Source organism: Haliaeetus leucocephalus, unplaced genomic scaffold (genome assembly GCF_000737465.1).
Source record: "Haliaeetus leucocephalus isolate CR32 unplaced genomic scaffold, Haliaeetus_leucocephalus-4.0 Scaffold351, whole genome shotgun sequence".
Classification (NCBI taxonomy): Eukaryota; Metazoa; Chordata; class Aves; order Accipitriformes; family Accipitridae; genus Haliaeetus; species Haliaeetus leucocephalus.
The window spans coordinates 3,880,493-3,901,061 of NW_010972787.1; the positions used below are offsets into that span (position 1 = coordinate 3,880,493).

Here is a 20,569-nt window from a genome sequence, read left to right on the forward strand (position 1 = left end):
TGCCATGGGACTGCTCAGGACCCGGGCATTCAGACAAAGGAGCTGGGATTCATTGAATATTCATGGCAGTAAAACCTGATTCTACTCTGTCTTTTGAGCTATGCACGGCACTGCTCTGAAAACCTGAGGAGAGTCTACAATAATAATTGCTATTCAAGCCCCTTTATTTTCATTTATCAGTCTCACATGATTTGGATTCTCTCCCCACTGAGCTTTCAAAGTGACAGTAACAAGACTGGCTGTGTCCTACTTTCTTGGCTTGGGGATTCAAAGAGCAATCCATGTACCACACGTGCAACCAAAATTTGGAGAGCAATGTCCCCCATGAAGAGACTTGGGCCTTTTTTCCCAAGTTTCACCTACCGCTCCAGTGCTATTACACCTACATTACATTGATATAAGGAGAAAATCTAGTCCCCTCTGTCTTGAGAAGTACAAAGCAATAATACAAAATGCAGGGATCTTTCTCCAACAGGCAGGTTTTGATCAGCTTCCTCTTTTGCGTCACTTAAAGGAGGACAAGTGTCCCATGAGATAATACTGATTTGCAAGTGACTGCACAATAAGCCTGAAAACAAGATGAAGCCAAGTCGGCTGAGACACCGCTATGCTTCATAGCATTAAAATAATATCCTTCAACTCTAGAGACAGCAAAAATTTCTTTACAAGTTTCATAAAAATCTTACATGCAGATACTATAATCTTTAACCAGTGTTGTAAACCAATGTCAAACCCCCTCTAACGTAAAAATAGTAACTGAAGTATATGTAATTAAAATATAATGAAGATGCCTGGGCAGTAAGAAACAAAGACCACAAAAATCTTTGCTGATACTATTTTAGATGACGGTGCCCTGATATTAATACTAGGTTATCCAAGTCCTCTGGTCTTCGTGTTGCTGAGTTAGGCCCCAAGTATCTCAAAATGAGAAGCTAAAATGAAAACTACTTTTCAAAACACATCTGCATTTAAGAGGAAAAAAAAGAGAACAACAAAAGATGAAGCATAGCAAAATCTGGAGATAAAGAGTATCAGGATGTACTTAGAAGGGCACCCTATTAAAACAAACCACCAAAGGCGTATGATCTGCAAGGGAACACCAACGTACTGTGACGGAAGAAATCAAGTAGCAAGGATATTTTTAAAATGCATAATGTTTCAAGAATGTGAGATTACCAACAGCTGCACGGAAATTAATTAGATTCAAGTTCCTATAACTAGTTAGGCTAATGATTAGACTGGTCTCCTCTTTGAGGAAGGGAAACTATAGTGATTAAAATGAGAAAGCTTTGAGCTGTTAATTCTTATAATCTTTACAGTTGACTTCACTATCACACTCTTCAATTTTAGTAAACACATTGAAATTTTGACCTTGAACTCATCTCTTACCTTTTAAAGAGGCCACACTTACTATTGCAAACTTGAAGACTGAGCGTGTTTAGAACTCTTAAAATCCTTTATAACCAGTTTTCTCACAGACAAGAACACAGAAATCTACAAGTTATTCAATCTCTCCCAAGATTCCATGTTTATCTTGCCATACACCATAAAAGGTGAGAGATGTTTTTCTTTTCCCTTAGAGTGAATACTGAATTCAAAATTTAACAGAATGAAGCCTGAGCAACAGAGTCCAATTAGTGCAGCACAGCACAAGGAGACATTGCACTGATATTTCACAATATGGAAAAAATACTGTTGTCCTCAAGTTGAGGATACTGAAGTATTCTGTAAGCAGTGTGAAATGATGAAATATATGGGCTCTGCTGTGGTTGGGTATCCCTAAAGCAACAATAAACCTGCAGTTAATAGGTATGCATTGAGTCACTCCTTCACTTGGAAGCAGGAGCATCCATGGAAAAATCAGTAATTAAGTATTTATAAAAGGGCCTGAGCTAACCTATCCACATGTCTCTCCAAAAACAAACACTAAAATATGGTATTACAATTGTCTCAGAATCTGGGCTTGCTCCCATCAAAGCGAACTGCAAATATTCCATGGACTGCTGGCAACAGGACTGGATATTTCATGACTTTTTCACAACGGCACGTTACTAACTTTTGATACACAAAAATACAGGTAGAAGTCTTAGCTTTTACCTTGTACTTTACAAGTGGCTGTAGATGCACCACCAGTCCTCAATAAATTATGAGATGCTGTGGTCGATGTTACTGCTCAGCTGAAATTTGATGCATTACATAAAGACACACTCACCTTTCCTTCACACCCAGATATTAAGATAATGAACCACAAGAATCAGCAAAGGGTTATCTTTGTATTTTGGGTGGCCCTTTCCCTTCCAAGCCAGAGAAGTGCATAGCTTCACTTCACTGCCCTAGGAGGATATTTAGGGGGTTCGGGAGGCCAGAATCTGCCAGGGAGAAGCATGGTTACATTCATAAGCGTTTCTCAAACATGATGACACCTCTACTGTGGTTCATTATCCTCAACACCATTTTAGGAGTCTTGTGCTCCAGGGACTGCAAGCGTGTGCAAGGATGGGAAGAGCTCCTTATACCTTCTCTCTTATTTACACTATGGAGCTGGCAAGTGCAACATGCTTCTTTCCCCACGGTAAAAAAGTACATGAAGATTTTGGTAATGATTGGAAGGCTCAGGAAATTTTTTCACTGTAACACTAAGCACTACACCAATTATTAATAAATTCTTGCCCTTTTGCCTAATTTTGCTGGAACACACTCTGCGTTTTTATGATTCCCACATAGCTTTGTGGCTCAGCTATTTCGAGACTTCCTAGCACCAGTGACATGTATTCAACTGACATGTGCCAACTGTGAGGAAGCACTCACCTTATAAAGCTCCGTTCATTTCAATGGCAGCACAACTGGAACTTTCATAAGGCAAAACCCAAATCCAAACCAAGCCACTGAATTCAGGGTAGTGAACCAAAGTTAACAATATGGCATTGCAGCCAAGCATTAGTAATAAGCTTCCTTCTCTTTTTAAAGAGAGTTTTCCACATTTCCTTGATTCACTTAAAAAAGAAAAAAAAGTAAATAAAAAAGCCTGGAGCTGCAGAGAATATGGAAGATAAGAGGTTCGTTGACAATTGTAGCCTGTGTGACAACAGGAACATGTAAAACTAGCTCTTGCTTCCAGCATTACAAGTTTTGATAGCGGATGCAGCACAGCAGTTTAGAAACAAAGATTTGTCTGGGTTTGAAACACGCTTTCCTATCCCTTTTAACCTTCTTCTAGACAAAAACTGTACACTGTATTTATGGTTCTCTGGTATTATTTTGTACTGAAATTAGGCATATACCTTTTGGGTCACATGGATGCTCCTTTAGCAGACATATGCTTCATGTCCAAAAGAAACTGAAAGGGATAAATTCCATGACCATGAGAAGTCAGAGCTGCTGGAATTTTATGGCCAAAACCAGATTCTGCTGAACTACAGACAGCAATGTGGTGTAACCACTGCTGTGGAAATGTGCCGGCTGATTTCCAGAGGCCTTGGGCTCAAGTTTTGAATGGCAAGCCTCTTGGAAAGGAAACAGACCTTTACTCCTTCCATATGGCAGTGCTGATAGCTGTGTCATTTCATTTATCCTAGTTAAAATGTTAATGGTGTTAATTTTTCAGTGATGGGTTTAAAAAAAAAAAAGCAGCCCTGCTCAGAGAACAGATTTTTTGCTTAATGTTGATAGGAGCCTCCTGTTTAAAATCTGTTGCGAAAATAGCCAGTATATCAATCATACACGTTTGTCTTGAGAGCTTCACAATCTCTGTACGTTCTTGCTCTGAACCACTGGAAGGATTATGTTGCTGAGATTTCTCTAAGAAATATTAAAGAACAGGCTGTGTCAGTAACAGAGTTTTAAATGAGTAATAGCTGAGGATGAGCCTGCCTTGGTCTGGCCTGCTTTACAATTCTTGAGTCATTTTTGCCAAGAACTGATAAGAACAGAGAACAACTTTGGGACGTTCAACTATTATGAAAATATTTCAAAACCTGAAGCGTAATCTTGGACAACTAAATACCTATTTGATCCCTGATGCTGCAAACAGTTCAGCTCCTATTTATCTTTAATCACAAAAGTAGTCCCACTGACTTCTAAGCAGGTAATTTTAAATAATGCCTGACACAGGAGCAGGGCCTGTTATGCTAAATGAATTCAAAGATATTTTTTTTTTTTTTTTCCCCCAGAGCTTTAAAAAGCAGGTCATAGACACAGCTAAGTATCTAAATTTAAACATTTTGGCCTCAAGCTTTAGAATTCTAAAATAATTTTCAATTGGAGAAATTTAATAAGTGTAACAAAAAACCCTCTAGTGTGCTAGACTATTAAATCATAGTTTGGCCTGAACAGAAATTATACATTATGATACATAGTTTTAATTTTAGCAGTGTAGCTTGTGAAAATTAAGCTGAGGAAGAAAACAGGAAAGCATTTAAGAAGTACTTACTGATTGGTAGATTTGCCTACTACCAGTTTAATTTAGCTGTGCTATCAATCCCGTAGGAAGAAAAAATATTCTCAGATATATGCATATGAGCTGATTTATCCTTTTAAGCCAGTGTTTGAAACGTGCCTGTGTTTGGGAAACTTTCTGCTTTTTTCAGTATTTTCTGCATATCTCTAAAGAAGATGGTGGACTCAGCAGTGTTAGGTTTACAGTTGGACTCGATCTTAAAGGTCTTTTCCAACCTAAATGATTCTAAGAATCTTCCTTGGCTGACCGACAGCTCATTCTTGGAGCAAAGCGTTACATGTTACGATGCTTTCACTTTGAGCCTTTGTGAAAAGTGACAAGCTAACCTATATTCCCTGTTCACTCCAGCTAGGATCTGCCTTTTTGCCCCAGAGTTGGAATGCCCTCAGTCCTCCTTGCATAAGGTTATTATATATTCATGTAATAAAACCACCTTGGTTGTAACACAGCTTTCGAAGGGAAAGGATGAAAGCTTTGGTGCTTAAGACACTTAAAAGCAAGCTGAACAAATCACGAGAAATTCTAAATGAAAACAATGCTTCTGCATTTCAAATTGCAATGGTAGAGAAGGTAAGTAGCTTCTCTTTAAATCAAAATTCTTGAAATTGCTTGTCTTCCACAGTGCTTTGAAACCACAGAGTTTTGAGAGAAGGGGATTGATTACACAGGCTTGCATTTCACAAGGGTTATTCCCCCTCTCTGGGCCTGAAGGGAATCATTAGGAGTTTACTTCAACCACAGAGCGCAAGTATTACTCTTCTCTCAGTTAAGTCTTGGAAGACCCACTGTTGAAGGAGAATCTAAAGAGCAGCTGACAAAGAACTGGGAGCGTACTGGGTATGGATTAGAGCGCCACATATTTACTTTTTACCTAACCTTAGTAAAATTGAACAAATTATGTGCTCCTTTCTAGGAACAGGAAATCTCTGATGTCTGATTTAAATTCACCCTTAACTAAAGGGTAGACAACACCAATAATCGTAAGATGACACACCATTACTCAGGCAAGGCTGCCTCCTTCAGATTCAGGACTAATAATTCATTCTCTCACATTGCTGGTTGCATTGGCAGATGAGAAATGACTCCCGCTTCACTTTGTTCAGAGGCCTTCCAAACGAATATCACCCTTTGGCATTCACTGAAAGGCTTCATAGTTCTTTACAGAAAAATACTGGACTGGACGACATGTGCATACAGAATAATTCCTATAACAACGAGAGGACTGGTTCAGGACTTACGCTGTCCATGCCACGTCTTTAACAAGGCAGGCAGTGGGCACAAGAAACAGGCCAAACCAGAAGTATCCACATCTCAACACCATTCCAGCCTGTGAAGAAAACAAAGAAATAAATCATGAATATTTTCAAGCCATTACACGTTAAGTGGTTGTTTACAGGGAAAAGGTAGAGCGATGGCATCAAACAGATACTGCATCCATGATCTGAATGATGTTGAAATTTGGTGGTGGGGGGAAGTCTCATCAACTCTTAACAGAAGTTAGGCCTGTAATTAACAAACAGCAATGGCATTTCTCATTGCAATCATTCCTTATGATATCAAACTCCTTAGAAATTTTTTAAGAAATCAAGTGTTTTGACCGAATCCTCCACTGATATTAATTTGTGGATCCAGGCAGACACATTTTCACTCATGGAGAAGTGCACCTTAAGTATATTTAGCTTGCGCTTTTCACTATCTTTTTTGCTTTTTGCTTACTCTCTACCCACTGTTCTAGATCCCTGAGCAGCATCAAACTGACATGAAAAAAAAATACACTTTGCACGAAAATGTTTCAGTCATATTCCACTTAAATACAGCACTTCCTGTTCAAACTACTGCTGCCTGAAACCCAGGGTGGGAAAGGTTCACTCCTGTCACACAAATGGCTTTTTTTACAAACAAAAAGCTCAAAATGTATATTTGGGTTTTTCTCACTGTTGTAAGGCTTGAAGAAAAAGCTCAGTACTATTTGAGAAGGAAGATATCTGGAAACCCTACAAGTCCCAGCATACACACATAGTTATGGAACAAAATTGAAATATAGCACTATTTACAGAAATGTTATTTTAGGTCAGTTAGAATGGTGAGTAAGGTCTGGGTTTGCTACACGGAAGACTTGAGACGACCTCACCACCTCTTGCATGCACACACACACACAGCTCTCATGAGAACCATTTAAGTTCTCTAGTACATTAGAAATAGAAAAGATTTTTTTCTTCTGTAACGACTTGCGTGCAGCACACAACTACAACAGAGGCTGAAAGGTGTCAACAACGTTCCCAGTAGCCAGCCGTATTTTGCTCCCTTGCCAGTTATGGATACTGCCATGGCCCTTCCCCAAAACCTTTACTTCTCAGTATTTCGTACGCCATGTACAATACACACACACATCTACTGACGTTCACGTGTGATGTCGCCACAGGCAGGGAGGGCTATACCTGCGGACACCGAACTAAAGCAGTTGTCTGACCAGGGTAACACAGGCTTGGCTGGCTCAGCTGTGCCTCGCTGCTGGAGCGCATGAGAGAGCAGCAGCCTGCAATGCTGAAGCGTCAGGGCATTTTACAGGCAAACACGAAGTTGAGCTGCAGAACACTGAACCAAACAAAATGTCTACTAGCCTTTGAAATACACTGAGAGAAGACAAAATCGTAATTATACCCTTTGAAAGACAAAGGTGGTTGATCACAACAGAAGGAACTTCCACCACTCACTACAGCGAAGCTTTAACACTGAGAAAAACCATCAATTGCATTGCCAATCTCTGTTTAAAGTTGTCCACCTCACAACTCTTGTCATATTTAGCAGCAGCTTGCCCTTGGATTGCCAAGTAGCGAGTATTTCCAAAGGCGTTTTTCACTTCTGAATGTTAAATCCTCCATGCCATTGCTGGACTGGCGGATCAGCGGTAAATCTTGTGCTGAAACCGAGAGCAATCTAGACTGTGCTAAAACATTTATAGACACTTTGCCACCCACACAGACAGTAAGCAAGCACATTACAGTCCCAGAATCAGCTCTCCGTTACTTGTGAGCCCTCATGCCTGCTTTCACATGAGAATGCCAGAAGTATAAGGGAAGTTTTGATTTATGCTTATTTAAGGAAAAGGATATACAGGAATAAGAGAGAAATCATAACGTTATTGTTAGCCAAAGAGCTGACCTGTAATAACACAGTGGCAAAGCATAATGAGATTTATCCTCTTGCTTTGCTTTTCTTTGGCTGTGACCCTGCCAGTGCTAGCAGTCTAATCTCATCAGCATTTCCACTGACCATCCTTCCATTGCCTGTGCTAATAAAGGCTAAAAAAGGGCCATAGTATTTTATATGCATTTTCAGCTATTTCGGCTTCAAATATTTTACGTTCCACTTTTTGCTTTTCTAGCTGAAAGCAACTCAACACACTTTCAAAGTGCAGAACAATCTGAGTATGTGTTCAGCAGCAGTTTAAATGCTGTTATTGTTGTTATAAATGTTGACATCTCAATCAACAGCTATGAATTTGGACATTTCACATGTTGAGCTCGACACCAAAAAAATGTCAAGCCAAATACTTTTGGCCCGCAATTATGCATTTTACTCAAGTATTATTCTGTCCAAAACCTGCACCATAACAGTAAAACTATTCATCACATCTGAACCCTATCACACACTCACTTTAGAAGCAAGCCTTTTTCCACACAACCCTCCCCAAGATTTTACTCCACGCTCACCTGGATGGTTTCTTCCCTGCACATCTCTAGTTTCCTCTTGGAGCTATATGACTGCTATGCTGCATCACAGTGAACTGGTTTGTCTTGCACGCACAGCTCTGCCTCTGCACTCTGCCTCCTCTCCAGCAGGGTTACACCATCTGCTCACAGGACAGGAGCTCCTCAGCAGAGGATTCACTGGAAACCACCTAACACATTCTGGGCACATCCATAGGCAGCATTTTTAGGATATTCTCCAACTTGTGGGAGAGAGGACTGGGTTACGAACAGAAGCTATAGTAAGAACACCTATATGTCGCAACAAAGCCTTCCTCAGGCTTCACAGCTGTTGCTGTGCTCCATTCCAGTTGTTCAGCTATTCACGAGAGCAGCGAAGACAGTACTGCAATACATCTTCAGCGAAACACGGCATTTCCAGACCCAGTCCCAATGAATAACACCCTTCAGCTATCAGTTATCTCCCCCAGATAAGAAAAGCAGAGCTACTAAACGGGAACCACCACCGTTTTTTGTTGGGGTTTTTTTTCGTTTTTATAAGGCCACAGGGAGAAGGAGAAGAAATTGTTTTTTAAACAAATTCAAAATTTGACCAGCTCTGTCATCACACAGGCCCCACAATATGCAACTAAGTCATTTTTATTCTGTCTACTGATGTAAACATTAGTGACTAGCACATCCAAAGCCAACTACCAGAAACCATTCATCACCTTGCACCCCCAAAAAAACCCTTGAGACTAATGGAAGTCCTCTTGCTGAAGACACTGCAACTTAAACTGCTGCCATTAGTAGACTGTCTTCAAAGCACTGTGGAGGCTGCCACAGTAAAATAGCTCATTTTAGAGCAGAGATAACATTTGTTGAAACGAAAGAATGGGAACAAGAAAAGAAAGAAAAAGCTTCGCTCCAGTTATTTCAACTGAGGAGCAATTTAGGTCCCAATACCTTTAACCTCTTGTAAACTGGTTTTGTAAGGGTGGGTACTTTCTTTTTTTCCTTTGAAACACAGCAACAAACCCAATAGTACTGGCCAGTCAGAATGACTAGGAAAATCTGTTCTGCACTATTATTTTAAAAAGCCTAGGTTAAGGGTTTTGGGGGTTTGTTCGGGGTTTTTTTTGTTGTTTGTTTTAAATCATGGAAATGCTCTACACAAGCATATCAAACAGGGAATAAGTTGTTTAAAAAGATAATCTTAAATTGCAATATGGAATACATTTCAAACTCTTTTCTCCATTTTACTATTCTTTCTTAGTATGCAAATAAGCATAATTCATAGTTTTCCTTTTCCACTGTGGTGGGTGGACCCTGGCTAGATGCCAGGTGCCCACCAAAGCCGCTCTATCACTCCCCCCAAGCTGGACAGGGGAGAGAATATATAACAAAAGGCTCGTGGGTCAAAATAAGGACAAGGAGAGATCACTCACCAATTGCTGTCACGGGCAAAACAGACTTGACTTGGAGAAATCAGTTCCATTTATTACCAGTCAAATGAGAGTAGAATAAGGAGAAAATAAAAACTAGATCTTAAAAACACCTTCTCCCCACCCCTCCCTCCTTCCTGGCTCAACTCCACTCCCGGTTTTCCCTACCTCATCCCCACAGCACTGCAGGGGAATGGGGATGGGGGTTACAGCCAGTTCATCACACGTTGTCTCTGCCGCTCCTTCCGTCTCAGGGGCAGGACTCATCACTCGTCCCCTGCTCCACCGTGGGGTCCCTCCCACAGCAGACAGTCCTCCATGAACTTCTCCAACATGTGTCCTTCCCACAGGCTGCAGTTCTTCACGAACTGCTCCAGCGTGGGTCCCCTGCAGAGTCACAAGTCCTGCCAGCAGACCTGCTCCAGCGCGGGCTTCCCACAGGGTCCCAGCCTCCTTCGGGCATCGCCCTGCTCCGGCATGGGGTCCTCCCCAGGCTGCAGGTGGAGATCTGCTCCACCGTGGTCTTCCCTGGGCTGCAGGGGGACAGCCTGCCTCACCGTGGTCTTCCCCACAGGCTGCAGGGGAATCTCTGCTCCGGTGCCTGGAGCATCTCCTCCCCTCCTTCTGCACTGACCTGGGGGTCTGCGGGGTTGTTGCTCTCACATGTTCTCACTCCTCTCTCCAGCTGAAGTTGAAAATTGCACAGTTTTTTTTCCCCCTTCTTAAATCTGTTACCCCAGAGGTGCTACCACCGTTGCTGATGGGCTCAGCCTTGGCCAGCAGCAGGTCCATCTTGGAGCCAGCTGGCATTGGCTCTGTTGAACATAAGGGAAGCTTCTAGCAGCTTCTCACAGAAGCCACCCCTGTAGTGCCCCTGTGACCAAAACCTGGCCACACAAACCGAATACATCCACCAATAGGTGGTGCCACTATTTTCAACAACAACTTCTAAGATGAACAACAAGGCCAGAAGTGCCCAGGGATGGGAAGCCAGATATCCAGACTGTTTTCGTATTCTTATCACATCATGGTTAGACAACAACTAGGGACCAGTAAGTGATTCAGACAAACCAAACACGGGTCTCAATCATCTTTGATCATTCAGGAAAAGTGAGACAAAATTTAAATTAGTATTCTGAATAATAAAAGCTTTTTATTACTTTATTTCCTCATACACCCATGCATCCTAACTCTGATTAAAAGAAAAAAGGACAGCAGAAGCATTAAGATCACAATGAAAACAGCTAGCATTGTATTTACAGCATGACAAAAATTATTACTAGAAGCGTGTCTGGATCCTGATCATAGCTCTCTCCACGAGACATGGATAAGGACCCAATAAGCTGCTAAATTATGGTTTCACACTCATTCAAATTCCAGCTTTATACACTGGGGATCCAAGTCCAGCCTGCAGTCAGGTGATCAGTCAGATCACTTTGGTCCCAACTAGTCAAACATGGATGATGGCATGGCACTGCCTTTGGCAGCACTTGGGAAAGGAGAAGAAAGGAAGAAGATGGCCATGTGATTATTGTGAGGGTTTCACATAAGATAGAAGCACAAGAAAAGTTCACTGCCCTCACTGAGATGCTATTGTCTAGACATCTGCGACACTGAATGATCCAGCTGATGAGAGACGCGTGGCTGGAGATGCAAACGCAACTCCAGGAGCCTTGGCCCTGCTGCTCCATCTGCGTTGCCTCAATAAACAAAGCAGAACGCCATGCATCACCAGCAGGCAGTTAACCCCACCTTAAGGTAGTCAACTGAGATGCACTAGGTAGACATCTCTGCCAGTACCTCTCCTCCACCAGTTCTAGACCAGTGACTTGGTCTGAGCACATCGCTTGAGAAGGGCTAAAGCTGGGGCAGGGGAATCCCAGTTGGTCACTTTGCTCCCATCCCACGTTAGGCAAGTCACTTCAAAGCATGTTTGTTATTCAGTCAATGAGGACAGTCGTCTTCAAAGCCTGCCTCAGCCCACCACTTGGAGGTGCCACTCCTAGGGTCTCAGTCTCAGCCATTTTCCCACCAATGACAGGGTGCTGCTAGCTTGGGCAAACAATTCCCTCCCATTTGTCTTGAAGTCCCAGTGCCTCACCTGATGGCATGGTGTATGGACAAATATATCATTCTTCATGAGAAACTCAGGCATTAACACTGGGACACATCACAGCAATGTTCCTACTTTACTCTGCAAAGTCCCAGATTCCTGGGAAAGATTGCCTTTCATTTGCTCTGCAGCAATAAGGCTGATTCAGAAACTGCTTTAAAGGTCTAGGAAATATTTTCAGTAGAAAGCTAAACACACTCTACCCCAATCTTGAAATTGTTGCACTTTTAGTGATGTCGCAGCTTAGACATCTTTGCTGCAGGGTTTTTCTTTTTAATGCTTTGCATGAGTAAATTTGAAGCCTAACTTCAGTAGGAAGAGGAACAGATTCCACGTATGAAAAAACTATCACAGATTACAAACCACATCACAGTGCAAGCTCCTCTGCAAATATCTGATGCATTTAAACAGTTTGCAGACCATTACCCAGCCCTGTTTTCCTTCAGAGAACTGCACCGTGGCACTCCCTGCGTGTTCTGAGTCCTATTAAGACCGAATGTTTCAGTGCCAGCGCTGGGTGGTTTTCTTGTTTCAAAAGACCTGGAAGTTTAAGCTTGAAAGGGCAAAAATATTAAATCCTTATCAACCAAGCTGCTGAATGGATCTTTAAAGTGACATAGGACTTGCCACATGCTAACACTGTAAGCACGTGCCATGCAACAACTGGAAGACTTTGTGTCATATAGCAATCTAGTTTTCATAATTTGTTCTGAAGGCATCAACTAGAAATGGCTTTCTCCCACTTTAAATGATAAAACAGCATTTATTAGATTCAGTCAAAACCTCCTACTATTTCTATTAGCTTATGTGGAATGATCAGTATCTCCACCCCATGCTGTTATATTGTACAAAATACAGAAATTCTGTTATACTTACTGTCTTATACAAGATCCTTAAAGTGCTACAAATATCAGACCTACCTTAAAGACTACATATATTAAAACCCAAGTGCAGAGAGATGACAGGGTTTGCTCACGGTCACACAAATCAATTGCAGAGCTGGGCAGATTGCCCAAGTCCTTCAATTAAATCACACTACACAGAGGCTGAGCCTACTGGAGCTCGAGTATGAAATATAATCAATATCCAAGAATGCAGTCTCAAGGATTTTCCCCGCGCACATTGGAACATAATCTAGCCTCAACATGAGACGGTGCTTAAGAACTTTCTCCCCCCCAATATAACTGTAGCCAGCTCCAGGCTGGACAGATTTACTAGACTCAGGGCTGACAGGTGTGATCAACAGATTTACCAGCTCCCTCTTCAACAAGCATCTTGGCTGGAAACATGCCTAAAGAATAACCCCTTTGGGTTAGTGGCAAAGTGTTAAAAAAAAGAGGCAAAAGAATTTGTTTTCCCCTCCTGCCTACACCACTGGGAGTCAGGAGTACCTCAAATGAAATCAGCAGAGCTCTACCACTGAAAGGTTGGCTGGATATTTCCATGTCTGAAATAAAGATGTGCAATGTTTTCCATAATGTAAGAGTTTTCATTCTAAAATGACTCAGATGAAAACAATGACCTCACTGGCTGGCTGGATTTAACACAATGACACATTGGTCCAGTCTCAAACCTATTTCCTCCCTCTTCCAGTCTCCACTCATACAGCCATATCCCCTTGAGAGCAATAAAAGGAGGAAAGAGAAAATCAGATACCTCACTCAGATATTTTACCCCTTTTCCTTAATTTTGCCAGTCATACTTAAAACCACATGGAAATCTAGAGTAGGAAGTCCATCCACTGTCCAGCTTCCATGACAGTTATCAAGCTTATTGGTAATTTTATTGTAATAGCTGGATATAAATGTAGGGAAGTACAACAGGAGCAGTACTTTGAGCAAAAAAAAGCCGCCAACACAATATCACAAAGACATATATTCAGCATTCCTAGTAAAGCCCAAGATATTTTGAAATATAGGTCTCAGGCAAGAAGCTTTTCATTAAAGAAGTTGCTAGTTACAAGGGTTAAAAGAAAGCATGAAAATACAAACTAAAGCACAGAAAACCCCAAAAAACATAATGGCAACTCAAAAAAGACAAATCACTTGCTTGAAGTTCTGTCATGACTAGAAAATTGCAGGAATTACCAATACAAAGCTACAAAACCAAAAATCAGTATCTTCAAGGAGGAAAAAAACCCCTAACCCCCCCCCCCTCCCCCCCTTCACATACACTGCCATGATTTTGGAGAAACTAGTTAGATCTACAACACCATAGGAGCACAGTGAAATCCTCAGATCTTCTACTCCTTTTTATTTTCTTGTTAGGAACTATTTTTCCATAATGGAGGAACACAACAAGTTAGCAACCTATTTTTATTCTATTTCTTAATGTAATCTACAGAAATTAAGATTTGATTCATAAATGAATATATCATTGGCCAAATACATCTCAGAAGGTGTTAATAAGCTGTCTTTTGCTAACTAAAAATATATTCTAAATGTACAGCCTCGCCTGAAAAAAAAATTACTGTATCTCATTACTTAATTAGTATACAACACTACCAATTAAACTAGGACCCTGCTCATGTTAGTCTCCATTATTACTTTGATAGCAGAGAATTAAGAAAATTAATCAGATGGTGTTTTAATTTGATTTTATGGTCCACTGGCAGTGTAAACTCTGATGCAGTTTCATGCAGCCTATCATTTCTTTTTCATTATTGGTTACATTAAGCTCAACAAAAAAAGTAAATGAATGTTTCTTCAAAGTCATTTGGAGAAGACTGTTGGTTAAAAATTGGTAGTAAAATCATGCTCCATGTGAATGGATGTAAGTGGATTCCTGAAATTTTATTAGAAAGCACAGATCTCATTAGGCAAAGAAGCTTCTTAAAGTGGGTAAAATATCTCAATAAATCTTTATGTAAATGGCACCAAGCAGTAATTATTCTCCCTGGTTAAAAAACCATAAAAATATCTTTCTCTATTAGTCTGAGCTCCCCCAGCACAAATTGAAATTACTGAATAAAAGTAATTCCTTCCTTGACACGTACGTGTTCTTGTGGACCACGAACACCTTGAAAAAACTGATGTAGAGGATGCTGTTGATGGCATCCAACATTTATTTTTTCCTCACACGAGTGAGGCTTGATACTACTTCTGAATCATAAGATAGTTTGAGTCTTCTGAGATATGTCCAATTAGACGGTTGTGCAACGCAATATAATCTTCTTCTATATTTCAGTTTATGATGAACTCACTCTTGAGGATGTGGAAGAGTAGGCCCACCTGCTGATGGGTGGTGACCTGCCCTGGTGCTGTAACTTCACTGAGCCCAAGTAAAATCTGTATGAAAGTGTGCTGCTCGGGAGGAAAGCAAAGTCACCCCTATAGACATTTTTTTTAGAATCTTTAGTTTTCCTCTCCTTCCCCCTCAAACTAAACCAACACAGGCGTGAATAGAAAGAGCAAAGTAAATCTGAAACAGTAACTTCCATAGACCTGACAATGAAACAGTTTGTCTTGTTCACTGTTTCATGCACTTCAGTATAAACTTCTACTCTGCATATAAAAATAAATTTATACTTTACATTATGCTTTTCCTTTTGAAGTCATGTTCAGCATGTAACCACTCTTGTTTGGTGCCTATAACTTTTTCTGTGCAGGTTTTAATAGTAACCACTCTTGTATAGTAGCTGCCCTTATTTAATAACTGCCTTTATCATGAAAGCTGCAGGGGAAAAAAATTAAATTTTACAGAACGCACCTTTGAATTTAAAACTCCAAGGGAGTAATTATGTTTAGCAGAAGCCATTCCTTGCCAGTGAAGATGTAAGATATTTGTACAACCTGCCAAGTTACACCTACAAAGAGTCAGCACCTTTGAATTTCCTGGCTTTGTGTGTTGAAATTTTCCAACTGTGCTACTGCAACAACACTGGCTTCCTCACATAAAACACATTTGTTTCAAGATACTCCCTCCTCCCCAGTATTACCAAAGTAGCATCCCTAAGGAAAAAGGTGCTCTACCAAGAGCAGAAAGATCACTTTCAGGAACTCTGGTCTTATTCCACCTCTGCCATGGTTTCATGGTATGCGTTTGGGCATGTGTCCTAATCTCAAAGAAAACACAGAAAATACAGTCAAGCTCACTGGAGTGTTTTGAAAATAATTTTTTAAACAACTGTGTAAGTAGTATATTGAAAAATAGCTTTTTTTTATATTAGTATCAAATAACACTTCCCCCGCCTCACATGATTGTTTTGCTAACTTTTTAAAAATCACCTTTGAAGTCTGCATTTATTCCTTTTCTATTTGTTATGCCACCGAGTGTATCTTTGTGCTAAGCTTTTTTGTGCTTTTATAGACCATCTTAAGAGAGCAGATTAAAAAAGAAAATATAAACCACATTAACTGAGCTACACTGTTAAATATTTCAGCTAAGTATAATTAGGTATCTATCCACTCGCCTGAGCCATCTAAACAATTTTGTCTTCTGATTGAAGCTGCTGACCAAAACTCAAGTTCCACAGCACAGATAAAGATCTGGAATGGCCAATGACAAAACTTTCATCGATATTAATTCAAATTAGATTCTGCACATTGTCCCCACATCTGGCAAATTAAGTTGACTTTAGCAAGACTACTTCTCTCCAGCGCCCTGATCTAGCAATTTAGATGGGGCATGCAGACACCTATGCTTGCAGGCAGCTTGTCAGAAAGTACGGTGACTCCACAGGATTTGCTGCTTGCAGTAGAGCTACAGCATTAACACCCACAACTGGAAAGCACTGTGGTTTTTTATATTTTGTTTTTAACTTATTTCCTGATATGATTTGAGATTAAATGTACCAGGATAACACTATTCTTTGTGTCTTACATCTTGCAGATTCCTCAATAGCTCAAGAATTCCAGAAAATGGCCGATAACCATACAGCACGAATTAGATCTATTAACTGCAGTGCTCAGAAAAGTAAATCTCTTTCCAGTTTTTCAAATTGGGGTATAGGCTTATAAATCAATGAGCAGGCTGATTTCTTACTGAACTCAATAGCAGCTGAAAGTACATCACTTCCATAGAGGAGGCTCTGCGTTCTGCAAAACTATGTCCTGTAAAGTCAGTGCTATAGATCTTTATCTGTTCTTAAGCTGTTATAGCAATGGTTGACTTGCATCAGGTAACAGTCATTACTTCCCCACACTATATTTCTCCAGGAAGAGTAGTTTACTAGCTCAGTCACTACATAATCACCTGGGATTTTATCTTCACTCAATGGTTATGTTCTTAAAGCATATTCTGAATGCAGTTAGCTCAAAGTTTTCTTTACTGTCACACTGTCTCTCTTGAAGGCCCTAAAGACTTCAGGTTATTCTACCATGACTGCAATTCAACTCAGATCAATGGAGTCTTACCACAAATGGGTACTTTCCCCCATAAAATCTTGGTTCTTTCCTTCATTTTCATTCCCAGAGTGATTTATTTCATCGCTTGAGCATATATGACCTCTTCATACAGCTGCCATGTCTTTGTGCTTTGTATTACCATGTACCAAGCACATCTGCAATGATTCCCACGCAGCCGCTTGCCAAACCCTAGAGATACAGCCTGTCTCTCCCTTCTTCCTTTCACCCTTTACTGAAATCTTCATAACAGCAGCACAATATAGCAGCGATTTACATAAATTCTCTTTTCCATATCACATTGCAAATCACAGCTACAGATGCCCGCTCAGAATCTATAAATAAATGAATTGCAGCCAAAAGTTAGCTTCCTGGCCCACAGATATGCCTGACAAGCGTGACGAGTATGTGGTGCAATGGTTGATGTCTGTAGGGGACACTAGTGCCACGGCAGACCTTCTGCACCACTCGGTCTTGGTCACCTTGTGCCACCCCCGTTTCTCCATAGATGGCTAATTTCTGAGTATATGACATACAAAACACAAGAGCGAGAGACAGACCTAACAGCTGAAGACAGCTAGTCCCACAGGAAACGTTCTCTTAATCATAAAACATCGACAAAATGACCACAAGCGCTAGTCCAAGGCGAAGAGGCTCTCCTGGACGCCCAGTCCCAGGGCTGGCAGCGCAGCCCCCCCTCCTGCCTCCACAGCCCTTCCCGGCAAGGCAGCCCAGGCAGCCTTTCCACCCGCAGCGTGCGAGGTAGCGCTATTTTAGGAGACCCATATCGCCCGCTCCTTCGTTGGGAAGAACGCTGTGCAAGTACGACGCCGTTTGGTGCACTAACTTCAGTTTATCGTATTGATTTATGCCCTCCCTTTAATTAAACGGCACCAAGAAAACATTTGTTTTTGATTTGGATACTCAATCCCACCGAGACCCGTTTTCAGCCAGCTCCTCAGCGCGGGTCCAGCAGGCCCCGTCTGCGTCTCCACAATGAATTACTTCCGCGAACGCGCAGGCCGAAAGCTTCCCCGACTCCTCGCCCCTAATCCCCGACATCTGTTCTGCGTCCAGGCCGGGCTGCGGCGGGGACCCGCCAGCGCCTGCTGTCAGCGTGGCCGCAGATGAGCAAACACCCTGTGATTTCAGCTGAGAACTCTGGACATGGAGCACGGTTCTCATCTGAAGCATTCGTTAACGTCGAGGAAACACCTGTTAAGAAACTATCCAAAATAAATTTACCGTGAGTCTTTTAAGAAAGAGAAAAAACGTGACTGACAGCAGCAGTACAAGATCCGACAGCAGCAGGATTCAAAGCCCCATTACAAACCCTGACCAATTAAATACATGAACGGCACCATTTTTCACTTCAGGGTAACAGTTACTAGTCCATTTCTCATCTTCCGCTTAAAATAGATGCTCTTCACACTGAAAGACTGAAGTTTGACCTATTGTGACCCGGTTTATTTTCTTCTGTGTGCAAAAATCCTACAACGCCATGTTGTGTGTAGTTTTAAAAGAAACACTCCCGTACGGTTACTCTTTAAAATCATGTCAGCAGCATACCATCATGAACAGTTTTAAAATAGTTTCTGCCTGGCTAGTGAAAATGGTGGACAGTGATATTCTGCTTAAAGCCTGCAAGGTACAGTAAACAAAAATCAGTAATTTGAGAATTAACGTTAAAATAGTAGAAGTATTGAGATTGTCCAAAGCCGTATCCATGACATTGGAAGCAAACCCCAAAGTCTTTCAAGACTTTTGAGTATCAGAGACAACCAGCATTTTTAAAAAGCTTGCCAGCAATCTTTTCACTTGAACGATTGTTTTCCCCCTTCAGGGACTCTGGAAGTTTACTTAGGCCAACAGTGGGGACCTTCCCCTCTGCGCTGTGTACACATCTGACCAGCGATCACACTGCAGGCCACTCACTAATGATTGTGGTATTTTTCAAGAACACTTAAGCGACTTTGGAGCATGGGTCACACCAATGTTCAAGGAGAACTAGATCAAATATTTGCAATATTTTGCATTTCCCGGTTTCTTTCTATCCAGGGCTCTCCAGCAAGAACTATGCTGCTTACTAATTTGAGCACTATACCACACTTGTGAGGTAGGAAATTTTAGTTCTTATACTGCAGGTATGGAAAACCAACAGTCATAGCAATTAAGGCAGCTTTCCCTACATCATGCAACTGTTTTGGGCCAAAGGCAGGTGAAGCCAGCTCCACCAGCAATTTCCTTGGGAGGCAGACTGCCAGAGGCACAAAGTGCCTGCAAGGAGGCACCCATCGCCCTGTTGCTGTGCCTACACCAGAGGAGAACAAGAAAAACTCTGGGCTTGTGTCATGGTTTAACCCCAGCCGGCAACTAAGCCCCACACAGCCTCTCTCTCACTCCCCCCCCAGGGGGATGAGGGAGAGAATCAGAAGGGTAAAAGTGAGAAATCTCACGGGCTGAGATAAAGACAGTTTAATACGTAAAGCAAAAGCCGTGCACGCAAGCAAGGCAAACCAAGGAATTCATTCCCCGCTTCCCACGGGCAGGCAGGTGTTCAGCCATCTCCAGGACAGCAGGGCTCCATCACGTGTAATGGTTACTCGGGAAGACAAACGCCATCACTCTGAACATCCCCCCTTCCTTCTTCTTCCCCCAGCTTTATAAACTAGATATGACATCCTATGGTCTGGAATATCCCTTGGGTCAGTTGGGGTCAGCTGGCCCGGCTGTGTCCCCTCCCAACTTCTCGTACACCTCCAGCCTCCTCACTGGTGGGGTGAGAAGCAGAAAAGCCCTTGGCTCTGTGTGAGCACTGCTCAGCAGTAGGGAAAACATCCCTGAACAAAAACATCCCTGGGTTATCAACACTGTTTCCAGCACAAATCCAAAACACAGCTCCATACTAGTTACTATGAAGAATATTAACTCTATCCCAGCCAAAACCAGAAAAGCATGGCACAGTGGGCTGCACAATCTCTTTGCCTGAGTCAAACAGACTTCCTCACCAGATAACCTCTGTTTATTCAGATTTCCAAATTCTAACTGGTCCAGCACAATTGAGTTCATTATCAGAGCTTCAGAAAATAAGGTACCACAGGGTAAGTGGGCAAGGTCCTTGCACAGGAGAGTAACAAGTTAGATAACACAAAGCCAGCAGGACTACAAATGCAGTATTCTTAATGGAGAGAGATCATCTGGGGAGTTCTACAGACACCTGTGCTATGATTTGTGCCAACCAAGATATTCATAGATAGTCTAGGAAAGGGGTGAATAGCAAGGCAACTGTTTGAGAGGATACCGTCTCCCTCAGCATATAAAATAATAAAAACCAAAGAATGGCAAAAGGACTTGTCATGTAATAAAATAAAATTCAATGTCTTTAAGTGAAAAGTGATAGACATGGGGAAAAGTGATAGTAGTAATAGTCAGCCGAAGGCCTAAGGATGCAATCCTGTTACCCAGCAGTCAAAAAAAAAAAAGGGGGGGGGGGGGGGGGGAAAGAGGGGGTCGTGACTATTAAG

The 20,569-nt window shown here is 41.6% G+C and overlaps 1 protein-coding gene across 7 annotated transcripts in view; it reads right to left on the reverse strand.

Annotated features, from left to right (window-relative positions):
* ATP8A2 (ATPase, aminophospholipid transporter, class I, type 8A, member 2) overlaps window positions 1-20,569 on the reverse strand; it is a 310,653-nt gene that overhangs the window by 31,617 nt on the left and 258,467 nt on the right. For 6 of the 7 annotated variants that reach the window (XM_010572662.1, XM_010572661.1, XM_010572660.1 and 3 more), the window contains one exon: window positions 5,695-5,783. In XM_010572662.1, the coding sequence (XP_010570964.1) occupies window positions 5,695-5,783 (89 nt within the window). Of the gene's footprint in view, window positions 1-5,694; window positions 5,784-8,169; window positions 8,310-20,569 lie in introns of those variants that run through there. The other variant, XR_774672.1, reaches the window with a different exon arrangement.